Genomic DNA, 12,532 nt, shown 5'->3' on the forward strand with positions numbered 1-12,532 from the left:
TGGAACCAAAAAAGAGCCTGCATTGCCAAGACAATCCTAAGCAAAAAGAACAAAGCTGGAGGCATCATGCTACGTGACTTCAAACTATACTACAAGGCTACAGTAACCAAAACAGCATGGTACTGGTACCAAAACAGAGATATAGACCAATGGAACAGAACAGAACCCTCCGAAATAATACCACACATCTACAACCATCTGATCTTTGACATACCTGACAAAAACAAGAAATGGGGAAAGGATTCCCTATTTAATAAATGGTGCTGGGGAAACTGGCTAGCCATATGTAGAAAGCTGAAACTGGATCCCTTCCTTACAACTTATACAAAAATTAATTCAAGGTGGATTAAAAAATGTAGACCTAAAAACATAAAAACCCTAGAAGAAAACCTTGGCAATACCATTCAAGACATAGGCATGGGCAAGGATGCCCATGTCTGAGTGCTTTTATCATGAAAGACAGTTGGATTTTGTCAAATGCTCTTGTCTGCATTTACTAAGATGATCATTGTTTTAAAGACTTCATTCTGTTAATGTGGTGTTTTACTTTGATTGATTTTTGTATTTTGAGCTGACCTTGCTTTTCTGAGTCAAATCCCACTTGGTCATGGATAACAGAGTAGTCCCCTCTTTTTTTTTTTTTTTTTTTTTTGAGATGGAGACTCGAAATGTCGCCCAGGCTGGAGTGCAGTGGCGTGATCTTGGCTCACTGCAACCTCCACTTCCCAGGTTCAAGGGATTCTCCTGCCTCAGCCTCCTGAGCAGCTGGGATTACAGGTGTGCATCACCAAGCCCAGCTAATTTTTGTATTTTTAGTAGTGGCAGGGTTTCACTATCTGTGTTGGTCAGGCTGGTCTCAGACTCCTGACCTCGTGATCCGCCTGCCTCAGCCTCCCAAAGTGCTGGGATTACAGATGTGAGCCACTGCACCCGGCCCACAGTAGTCCCCTCTTATCCATGATTTCACTTTCCACAGTTTCAATAATTGCAGTTTGAAAATAGTAAATGGAAGATTTCAGAAATAAACACTTTGTAAGTTTTAAATTGTGCACCATTCTGTACAGCGTGGTGAAATCTTGCACTGTCCTGCTTCTTCTCATCTGGGATGTGAATCTGCTCTTTTTCCAGTGTATCTACACTGCATGCTCTATCTACGCAGTAGTCACTTAGCTATCTCAGTGATCAGGTCAACTGTCATGGTATCTCAGTGCTTCTGTTAAGTAACCCTTATTTTACTTAATAATGGCTCCAAAACATCAAAGTAGTTATGCTGGCGTATTGTTATCATTCTTCTATTTTGTTATTAGTTATTGTTAATCTCTTACTGTATCTAATTTATTAATTAAACTTTATCATAGATATGTATATCTAGGAAAAACAGTTCGTATAGGGTTTGGTACTATCTTCAGTTTCAGGCATCCACTAGGGGTCTTAGAACATATTTTCCCTGGTTAAGGGGATACTAGTGTAATTCTTTTCATATGTTGCTGGGTTCACTTTACTAGTATTTTATTGAAGATTTTTGTGTCTATATTTATAAGAGATATTGGTCTGTGTTCTTGTGATTTTATTTGCCTGGGTTTTGTAGCAGGTTAATACTGACCTCACAGAATGAGTTGGGAAGTGACATGATTTGGATTTGTGTCCCCACCCAAATCTCGTGTTGAATTGTAATCCCCAGTGTTGGAGGTGGGGCCTGGTAGGAAGTGATGGAGTCACGGGGGCAGATGTCCCACTTTGGTGATGCTGTTTTTGTCATAGAGTTCTCACAAGATCTCGTTGTTTAGAAGTGTGTGACACCTCCCCACTCTGTCTCTTCCTCCTGCTCTGGCCATGCGAAGATGCCTGCTCCTACTTTACCTTCTGCCGTGAGTCAAAGTTCCCTAAGGCCTCCACAGCCATGCCTCTTCTATAGCCTGTGAGCCAGTTAAACCTCTTTTCTTTGTAAATTACCCAGTCTCAGGGATTTCTTTATAGCAATGCGAGAACACACTAATATAGGATTTTCTTCTTTATTTTGTAATGTTATGCCAGAGTTGGGTTAGAAAGTAAATCATGGTAAGTAGAGTTAAATAAAACCTAACTGAGGGCATGACTCGCCAGATGCCTTAGATAGAAATTTGGGCAAGATAAAAAAAATCAGAGGTTAGTCATCATTTTCATCATCCTTATTTTCTAAGTAGCCTGTCAGTAAAATTTTTTATCTTTATCACTAATAAGTAATTTACAAAATGATTTTTATTTCAAAGTTTTTGTTTTTTTCTCTTTGTTCAAAGCTTATATTTTATTTGGCTTTACTATGTCAGAATACAGCTTGTACAATTATAGTTTAGAATAAATTGAGAAATTGTTCATACTCTGATGATTCAGATAATCATTGCATAGCATTTATCCCCAACTTATTGGTTTAATACAATAATAATAATTTATTTGCTCAAATTCTGCAGTTTGAACAGGGCTTGTTAATAATAGCTTATCTCTGCTCCATGCGGCATTAACTAGGGCCACTCAACTGGAATGGAAGGAGGATGCTGGTACTGACTGTTGGCTGGGAGCTTATCCCCGGATGTTGGCTGGGTTCTTGGTTTACTTCCATGTGTTCTCTTTCAATGTTGAAATGGCTAGACCGGGCTTTGGTTTTTTCAGTATCGTGGTTGGAATCTGAGAGGGAATGGTCCGAAAGTTAGAGTTCTGAAAATATAGCCTGCATGTACAGGCATGAATCACAATTGCTAATGTCCCATTGACTAAAGCCAGTCACGTGGCCAAACCCAGAAATAATGTATGGAGGGACTACACAGGGGCATATGTACTAGTAAAAGTGTTTTCTCAGTAGATCACCAAAGTAATAGTTTGCCACACCTGATATATAGAAAAGTTTATGTAAGTTTTATGAATTCCTTGAAGAGAATGTGTTGTTTTTAGACTGCAGTACTCAATATATATTTATCCAACTATATTTACTGTATTGAATTTGTGATGATACTGTCTAGAATTATTTGTCTTTGACTATTGAGGACCCTTCTCTTGGGCAGGGGTTCTTTTCTTTCTGCTTCTTTTCTTTCTCAATGACCTCATTCATAAAGCTGGTTAGTTTATACTTTTCGTAAATTTGAGAAAGTAGAGAAAAATTTTACAGTAATTTGCATGTCAATTTAAAATTAGTGAAACTTTAGTGTTGGTACAATCGAGGTCTACTCTCTGATATGGTTTGGATCTGTGTCCCCACTTAAATTTCATGTTGAATTTTAATCCCATATGTTAGAGGTGGGGCCTGGTGGGAGGTGATTATGTTATGGGGGCGAATTTCTCCCTTGGTGCTGTTCTCATGATGGTGAGTTTTCATGTGATCTGGTTATTTAAAGTGTACAGCACCTCTCCCCTCGCTGTCCTGTTCCTGCTCTGGCCACATAAAATGTGCTGGCTCCTCCTTTGCCTTCTGCTACGATTGGAAGTTTCCTGAGGCCTCTCAAGAAGCAAATGCCATCATGCTTCCTACAGCCTGCAGAACCGTGAGCCAGTTAAACCTCTTCTCTTTCTAAATTACCTAGGCTGAGCTATTTCTTTATAGTAGCGCAAGAACGGATTCATACACTCTTTAAATGTGATAAACAAAACAAATTACAATCCTTATTTCAGCTTTCTGTTTACCTTTTGCCTTTCTCTCATTTAAACTGCCAACATTCAAGGAAAGGAGAAGAGTTAAAACTTATTTGAGTAAATATAAAGATATTCTATGCCTTATGTTTTAAAAATGTATTGCATTTGGCAATTCTTATAACACACTGAACAGGTCATTTTCCTATTGTATAAGAAAGGAAGCTAAGGCCCAAAGTAAATATCTTATTTTCCACAGTCCTACAATTTTGAAGTGTCATTCCATTCAGCTACACCAGGTCCATTGCTAAATTGATTTATTCTCTCCATATAGAGTTGGCATCCCATGGGTTACCCAGATAGTAGTTCATTCCTAAATGGAACACAATAAATCTGAAACTAAATAAAGTGCTTTATTACCCTCTGTTTTGAAAATCTATAGTTATTGTGCTAAAAGAGAGAAGAGATGATTATCTTTCTGTGTTCAGAGATTACGACTAATTTTGATGGTGTTAAGAGGCGAAAACTATGGAAGTTTTCAATGGTAATGCTTTTAAAGAAAGTCGCTGGCGAGACTTGCAGGGGTTGGAGGGGGCGGAGGGCCGTCCGAGAGGAAAACTGGAGGCGCGGGTGGGGTACATGTCGGAGTTGGAGCTCGGCTGGAAGGGGGGCCGTGCCTGGCAGATGCGGTCTTGAAGATAGGTACTGGTTTTGGATTAGGAATTGTTTTCTCACCTTTAAAAGAAGAATGTGGCGATTAGCCTTCAGTTCTGGCATGGGATTAGGAATGGCTTACTCCAGCTGTCAGCACGATTTCCAGGCTCCATATCTTCTACAGGGAAAATAAGTCAAAGAACAGGAGCAGTGACTTCACCTGAGAACATCCCAGTGGGAGGACAAGAGAAATCATGTTTATTCCTCAGGAATATTGAAGTGCCCTGGAGTAAGCTGCCATTCTTCTGTAACAATGGTATCAGTAATGCTTTAAACTCCAGCACCTGGTTATGTATTTGAAACCAAGTCTGTTTCTCGTTTTGTATTTTCTCTCTGGAAATTGTGAGGAGGTGGTCTTAAATAGATTAAACAAAAATAGGGAAAAAAAAAAAAAGAAAAAAAGAAAGAAAGTAAAAGCTGCCTGCATTGCATTTGAATGACTTGAATAAGTAAAGGCAAGTTGAGGTAGGCCATTCAGCTTCTTGCTTACAGGAGGACGGAAATTAGCAATTTAGTGCGGGTAAAATGGTAGTAAATATGGACTCTCACTTTTTAACGTTTGCCTAGGAATTATTGATGAAAAAAGCCAAGCTCCGTAAAATACTTGAAGAGATCTGTTCTGAGTCATATGTGAGGACCGTGACCAGTCACACTGCCGCAGGAGGTCCTGATAACATGTGTCTAGGGGTGGCTGGGTTACAGCTTGGTTTTATAGGTTTTAGGGAGACCTAAGGAATCAATCAACATATGTAAGGTATACATTGATTTGGTCCAGAAAGGTAGGACAACTTGAAGCAGGTGGTGGGCGTGGGAGTCATAGATTTTCTGATTGATAATTAGTTAAAACTGATATTACCTAAAGACCTGGAATCAGTGGAAACAAGTGTCTGGGTTAAGATATGGAATTATAGAGACCAAGGTTCTTATCATGTAAATGAAGTTGCATAGGTGGTTGCCCTTAGAGGCAATAGATGGCAAATGCTTTCGATTCTGACGTTTAAAAGGTTCTAGACTCTCAGCTAATCTCTTCAGGATCAGAAAAAGACCTGGAAAGGGAAGGGGATTCTCTACAAAATGAATTTCCCCCATAAGAGACAGCTTTGCAGGGCCTTTAAAAATATGTCAAAATAATATATTTTGGGGTAAAATACTTTGATTTTTTTCAGGGCCTATCTGTCATGTGATGCTACACTAGAGTCAGGTTGGAATTTGGTATCTTATTCCTACAGAGATCAGTCCTGAGATCTCTGTTGTAATGTTAATGCTGGTTAGCTGTACCTGAATTCCAACCAGAGGAGAGTATAATGAGGCATGTTTGAACATCCTTTCCTATCATGGCCTGAACTAGTTTTTCAGGTTTCTTTGAAATTCCCTTGGCCTAGAGAAGGGGTCCATGGAGTCAGTGGAGGGGCTTAGAATTTTAGTTTTGGTTTACAAAACCTAGGAGTCATATATTGGACAATTGCTCATTTTTTCAAACCTTAATTTTGGTCAGGTTAGTAGAAATGATGACCAATTATGATAAATCAGAATGTCAACAAAGCAAAATACCAAGGAAAACGGCTTGTTGTCATGTCAGAGGTACAGACAGCAAAGATCAATTTTAATAAAATGTGACTTACAATTCGTCCTCCCTTCCTCTCTGAAACCCCTTCTTTCTTTATTCCCCCTGTTCTGTCTTCATCTTGTTACCAGTGGAGGGAGTCCAGGTTCTTGGCATCTCGAACAAATAATTGGACAAAACGCATAAAGCCAGGAAAGAATGAAGCAACAAAAACAGAGATTTATTGAAAATGAAAGTATGCTCCACAGGTGGGAGTGGGTGGAGCATAGGGGCTCAAGAGCCCTGTTACAGGATTTTCTGGGGTTTAAATACCCTCTAGAGGTTTCCACTGGTTACTTGGTGTATGCCGTATGTAAATAAAGAGAATAAAGTAAAGTTACAAAGTCATTTACTTGGGGTATGCCCAATGTAAATGGAGAGGATATTTCCTGTCATAGCTAAAGTGTTTCCATTTAATTTAGTTCTAGGAAATCAGCATGAATTGGCCTTATGTTCCCTGCCTCCAGACTATTCTCTTGCCTCCATCTCACACTCTAGTTTGAGGGAAATTACTATAAAGTTGTTCCCTGTGTGGCCTTGGCCTCTGTATCTTATCAAGCTATTATCTTTTAGTCTACCACCAACCAACAGACACTGTCAAACATGCTCAAGCCCTAGGTTCCCCATGTTTTCACCCCTCTTCCTCATTTTCTCCTTATGTACTTTCCAGAAATAACTAGTATATAACATAGAAGAGTAAGTCACTAACTGTGAGAACTCACGCGTTGGCCTCAGGGAAGATATTTCGGGTAAAGGACATTCCTTGGTCCTCAAATGTCCTCAAATCTGTGTGTTCTGTTGATAGGTTTCTTTGTATCTGCTCAGCAAATGGGAATAGGGAGACAGAGTGAAATTGGTTGTGAGGAAGTTGTCAAAGGCCATGGCCATAGGATTTTGCATATTCAGTAAGGGAACTTCTGCTTCAGAGATGAAAGAGAAATGCATTTCTTTTGTTCTTTAGTCACAGAAGTTTACAGATTTAGGATCTATTTGCCCAGCATTTTTTGAGCAAAGATGGTGATGATTCAGGTTAAGACATCTATAATGCTTAAAAGTGACTTTGAAATATGTGTTAGCTATCTGTTAAAATGAAAATGCCTTATTTTGCTTAAAAATCTTAGAACACAGATTTTAATACTGTACCAAAGCAATAATCAAAAATTAATTGCATGTTCATGAATTTGTTTTGATAGAACAAATTTAATTTGGAAAATATTGTTGACTCTGTCCTCAGTGATTAAACCACACTGAAAAACAAATGTAATCTTTATCTTAAAACAATGTGCATATCTGTCATGAAGGTATTTTCAGTCTTTAATTGATGGACATAGCATTTGGAACAAGACTAGATATTACAAATTATCTCTCTGTCTTGCAGATGTGAGGAAATTAGTATCTACCCAACCTCACCTCCAAAGTCAAACAAGCTATTAAGGCCACAGAACAGTTTAAAAGTCAATTATGAGATAAATGTTATTTTAAAAAATAGTCTGTTTTCTTCATGGCATCTAATAAATTTTAATCAATCAATTAATTAGCATATTAGTTGTCTCCTTTACTAGAATGTAAACTCCATGAGGCCAGGGATTTTGTGTGTGTTTGTTTGCTCCTGTATTCTACTATGTGCTCCTGGCACATAGTATTGCTTGGAGATGAATGCGTAAACATGCCAGATAGGGGTTTCCATGAACTAGGGGCAAAGATCAGGAGGGAGGCTAACATGGGTGGGACAGGGTGAGAGTAGGCTGCCACTCGTGTTTTGGGATCATACATACTTTTACCAAACTGGACCTAATGGAAAGGACAACTGACACCCCTGTCACCACTAGCAACATTTTTACCTATAATAGTAAAAGTTCTTGGCCTGACTTTGACTTTAATAGACTGAAGGTCAACTATTTGGTTGTCCACTCAGAACTCCTGAGAATTCAGGAATATGACAGTCCCCACTTCACTACCATATTTATTCTGCTGCCTGTTTTTTTCTAGCTCACTTACTGTCACAGTCCCTATGAAATGTGACAAATCTCTCTATGTAATAATACCACTTTGCAGTTGTATAGTACTTAGTATTTTTCATGGCACTTGCACATTTATTATCTCATGAACAGATTCTACATAAATTGGAGTGTCGCATAAAATGATCTGCAATCAATTGTGTCGTTTGGTCAATGTCTGCTGATCCTAGTGGGGAGATGAAAATTGAGTCTAATTTGACTCATCATTTTGCAGTAAAAACAAGAAACTAATTAAAGGCAGATCAACAGCTACACTGGTAATCACAGGTCCTGGTTTGCATAATGCAGTGTCAATCTCTTCTGCTTTTTACTGTTATGAATTTTATGTACATTAGATAGAAAATGTTTCCCTAACTTGAAGAAGAAGTGCGTTAATCTATCAAATAATGGATCGATTTTAGTTGTAGCAGTTATCTACCACTCATTCATAAAAAGTACATTGATAACTCTTCCAAGTGGAGTGTCTTGTCACTCTGGTTCATAAAATGTTATTTAGGGGTCTGAATCATGTGTAGGAGTGAAGATAACTTCCTCCTTCCTTACCTTTCTGAAGGTTTGATAATTTGAGTCCATAAAACAAATGCATAATAAATTGATAGGAGAAAGGTATATAAATTATTACTTGCACATATGTACATGAGAAAAATATGAAATATGAAAACTTAGAAAAGGCCAGATGACTGCAGGTTTTATACCATCTGGAAATTACAGAAGGAATAGGGGCTTGGATTGTGGTAAGGGAGAAGACCACCCCTCATATCGTCTTATGCCCAATTTCTGCCTCCAAAGAAAGAAGAAGTAAAAACTAAAAGGCGGAAATGAAATCCGCGGGCAGACAGCCCGGCACCGCACCCTGGGCCTGGTAGTTAAAGATCGACCCCTGACCTAATTGGTTCTGTTATCTATAGATTACATTGTATAGAAATGCACTGTGAAAATCCCTATCTTGTTTTGTTCCAATCTAATTACCAGTGCATGCAGCCCCTAGTCACGTACCCCCTGCTTGCTCAATCAATCACGACCCTCTCACAATCACCCCCTTATAGTAGTAAGCCCTTAAAAGGGACAATAATTGCCCACTCGGGGAGCTCAGCTCATGAGACAGAAGTCTTGCTGATGCCCTTGGCTGAATAAACCCCTTCCTTCTTTAACTCGGTGTTTGAGGAGTTTTGTCTGAAGCTTGTCCTGCTACAGTGGCAAGACAGGTTATGGGAGGGAGGGACAAGAAAAGGCCTGGCTAGTGAAGGTGGTCTTGTTATACAGAGTACTGTGGTTTGAATGTTTGTTCCCTCCAAAACTTATGTTGAAACTTAATTTCCCATGCGGCAGTATTAGGAGATGGGAGCTTTAAGAGATCATTGGATCATGAGAGAAGAGCCCTTATGATCCAGTGGATCATGAGGATCCATTCATGGATTAAAGAATTAATGAGTTGTTATGAAAATGGGACTAGAGGTTTATAAAAAGAGGGAGACTCGAGTGAGCACTCTCAGCCCCTTTGCCGTGTGATGCCTCGTGCTGCCTCAGGACTCTGCAGAAAGTCCGCACTAGCAAGAAGGCCCTCACAAGATGCAGCCCCTCATCCTTGGATTTTCAGCCTCCAGAACTGTAAGAAATAAGTTCCTTTTCTTTATAAATTGTCTAGTTTAAGGTATTCTGTTATAAGCAACAGAAAACACACTAAGACACATGAAATTTCACAGATAGCAGTTCTCAGAAAGAATAGATGGTGGCCTGTGGTAACATGTCTCTGTCAGACTTTCAAAGGTGTCATACTCTCCCTCTCATTCCTGTGAGTTAATCTTTCCTAGATTCGGATGGGAATGGAGTGGGAGTGGGCTCAGAGAAAGCCTAACTGTTTATTTCATGAGTGTAGATTTTCTCTACAGATGCAAATATCCTCCACAAAAGACAGATTTTCAAGATTTCTGTGATTTGCAGTTCCTTTGAATAGCTATATGGAAATATGCCAAAGAAGTGCTTTTTGGGGGGTGAAATATTCTGGTTTTGTTCACATGCATGTCCCTAAACATAATCCATAGGAGCTAGGTGACCTAATAAGAGGGTCTGGCATCTAGAAACCAGTCATGACCCACTTTGCTATGGGACTAAGGAGGCTATTCTGATGGCTTCTACTCCAGTTTGTTTATTATTTAACTTAACATTTACAGAGACATTTGCTAAAAATGTTTGTAAAAACTAGGCCTGAATTTAACATTTCATATATTCAAATGTCTTTTGTACTTTAAGATGCTGTTTATATTTTAAAGAACTTTTAAATCATTGATTTCATTGGTTGTTAAGGCATGTTAATACACAGCTTCATGCAACATGAGAGAAATAGAAAGCATTTAGAGAAGTGTCCCAGATGCCTCATATAAATACTATGCTTTGATATTTTTGTAACATAAGTACAGAAAACCGTAGATAGTGTTTAAATAGCTCTTTTTGTGCCTTTCTAGAATAAAGATGACTTAAACACTAAGAAAGGAGAGTACATGAACAATACTGCAATTTAGGATTGCCAGATGAAATGCAGGGTGTCCAATGAAATTTGAATTTTGAATAAATACCAATGAACATTTTAGTTTATGTTCCATTTACTGTATTTTTTAGCATATTTCCCAACTATTGCATTTTTAAAAGTAATTCAAATTTAACTGGCTGTCTTGTATTTTTAGTGGATAAAGCTGTCAATGCTGGATGCAGTCCAGAAGCAGGCAGGCTCTCAAATTTGTGTTAAAGGTGTGCCAATTTCTTTTAATGGCATAGGATATTATTCCACAGCTCTTGAATGTGTCATCTAATTCTCTTGTCTCTCTGTAAGAGGTTTGTGTTCAGAAAAGTCAGAGCTGTTTAGGTATCAAATCTTTTTAACTAACTACTTAATGGCAGTAGTCACCTATGAGCTGAGAACATTTCTGTGATGCCAGGCTTATAGACAGCACATGCTCTGAGGATAAGGTTTTGAGAGACTCTTCACATCTGGAATGATGTTGCCCATTGAATATTCCCAATTGTGGATCTTGCAGACATACATGAATTAATATATTCCAAATTGATGTAGTTTCTTCCTGCACAACTGCTCTCCCTGTATCTGTATTAATGACTTATACCCATTTAGTCACCAGAACCAAATACTTGGGAACCTAGAGGAGGAGGGGATCATCTTTCCTTTCTCTTTTTCTCCTCCCCACACCCAGTCAATTCTGAAGTCCTATGGCTTTCATCTTCTCATTTCGCTGATCACTGCATTAGTGGGCTTGCCCAGCCTTCCAATCTCTTTTCGGGCTCAATCCCTTTACTCTTCCATAGTGGAGAATGCCATAGGCTGATCAGGGTGCTCTTAATTTTTGTGGCTCCAGTGGGACCAGATTGCATTTTATCAATCCTATTAAGTGCTTATACTAAGTAGGACCTCATAGAAAAAGATCAAGGCATGGATGGATCTCTCTACATTCATGATTCTGCTTAGTGTCTTTTCTGCTAAACTATGCTTATCTCACTATATATCTGAATATTATGCTGCTCACTCTTTCCAGAAAATGCACTGAGATTTATTTCCTCAGGGTTTTTGCAAGTTTCTGCATCCTCATTAGTTCTCATTAACTCCTATCCTACCATAGTGATGGTTTTTTAAGCCATTTCTCAGCAACGGTTTACCTACCTTCAGCAACCATAAATATCCATGGACATGCACACAAACATTCACATACACATACAAACACACAGACATCCACAAACACAGGCATACCCACAAGAATACACACACACACATTTGATTCATCCTATATTGCTACATACTGTACAATGAATTATAATTAGAGCATCATTTGATTTTCAGTCTAAATAAATGGTATTTATTAGCACACAGACTTAATTATGTCACCTCAGGTCAGCATTTTATTCTCATGAGTTTTGCCTCCTTGAATGCACAAATAGTGGATCTTAAACCTTCAGACAGAAGGTTTATGTTCCTTTTTCAGTAACAGTGATAAGTTAGTTCTCTTTCTCCTTTATATTTAAGGTACTCCCGGGAGATGAAGGTGTGATAGCCAATACCTGAGAACTAAATGTACTTTTTAATAGACTCAGAATTAACACATTGCAGTGGGATGCAAAAATCCCTTTTCTATCTTTACCTAATGAAGCAAATATTATTGGATAAATAACTTCAATAAAATAGACTTACTACTGTAAGTCTATTTTGTAAGACTATTGTAATAGTCTTCAAACAATTTAGCCCTCACTGTGTCCCAAACTCCTTGAGATTCTTTTATTAGTATTTTCTAACACTTGTTAAGGGAACGTTTTCTTCTATGACATCTCTAAATGTCACTGTTTCCAAGATGCTATAGCATTATATTGTCAATGAGTTACTTCCGCAATGATAGTTTTTCAATTTCTCTTAAGGTTTTCATTTCATCTTCAATTTCTCATACCTGGTGAAAATAAACTAGTTCTTATAAACTCTTAGTTGTCAGATATTATAATCTTGTCTTTTGAGGAAAGAACTAGCATTTAAAGGATAAATTTAACTGCTAATGTGGTAATGCTGGACACGCCAGGAATTAGGGGTAAATCTGAAGCCAGCAGATAT

General features: G+C 38.3%; 1 protein-coding gene across 5 annotated transcripts in view; it reads left to right on the forward strand.

The window, feature by feature from the left end:
* Nucleotides 1–12,532, forward strand: part of NEK10 (NIMA related kinase 10) — a 272,215-nt gene that overhangs the window by 161,167 nt on the left and 98,516 nt on the right. For 2 of the 5 annotated variants that reach the window (XM_023207273.1, XM_023207274.1), the window contains exons 1-2: nucleotides 2,726–2,883; nucleotides 3,366–3,512. The exons of the other annotated variants lie outside the window; for them this stretch is intronic. In XM_023207273.1, coding sequence (XP_023063041.1) covers nucleotides 3,481–3,512 — 32 coding nt within the window. In that variant the 5' untranslated portion in view covers nucleotides 2,726–2,883; nucleotides 3,366–3,480. Of the gene's footprint in view, nucleotides 1–2,725; nucleotides 2,884–3,365; nucleotides 3,513–12,532 lie in introns of those variants that run through there. 5 annotated transcript variants of the gene reach the window in all.

This window comes from Piliocolobus tephrosceles, chromosome 2, assembly GCF_002776525.5.
Source record: "Piliocolobus tephrosceles isolate RC106 chromosome 2, ASM277652v3, whole genome shotgun sequence".
In the NCBI taxonomy this organism is placed as follows: domain Eukaryota; kingdom Metazoa; phylum Chordata; class Mammalia; order Primates; family Cercopithecidae; genus Piliocolobus; species Piliocolobus tephrosceles.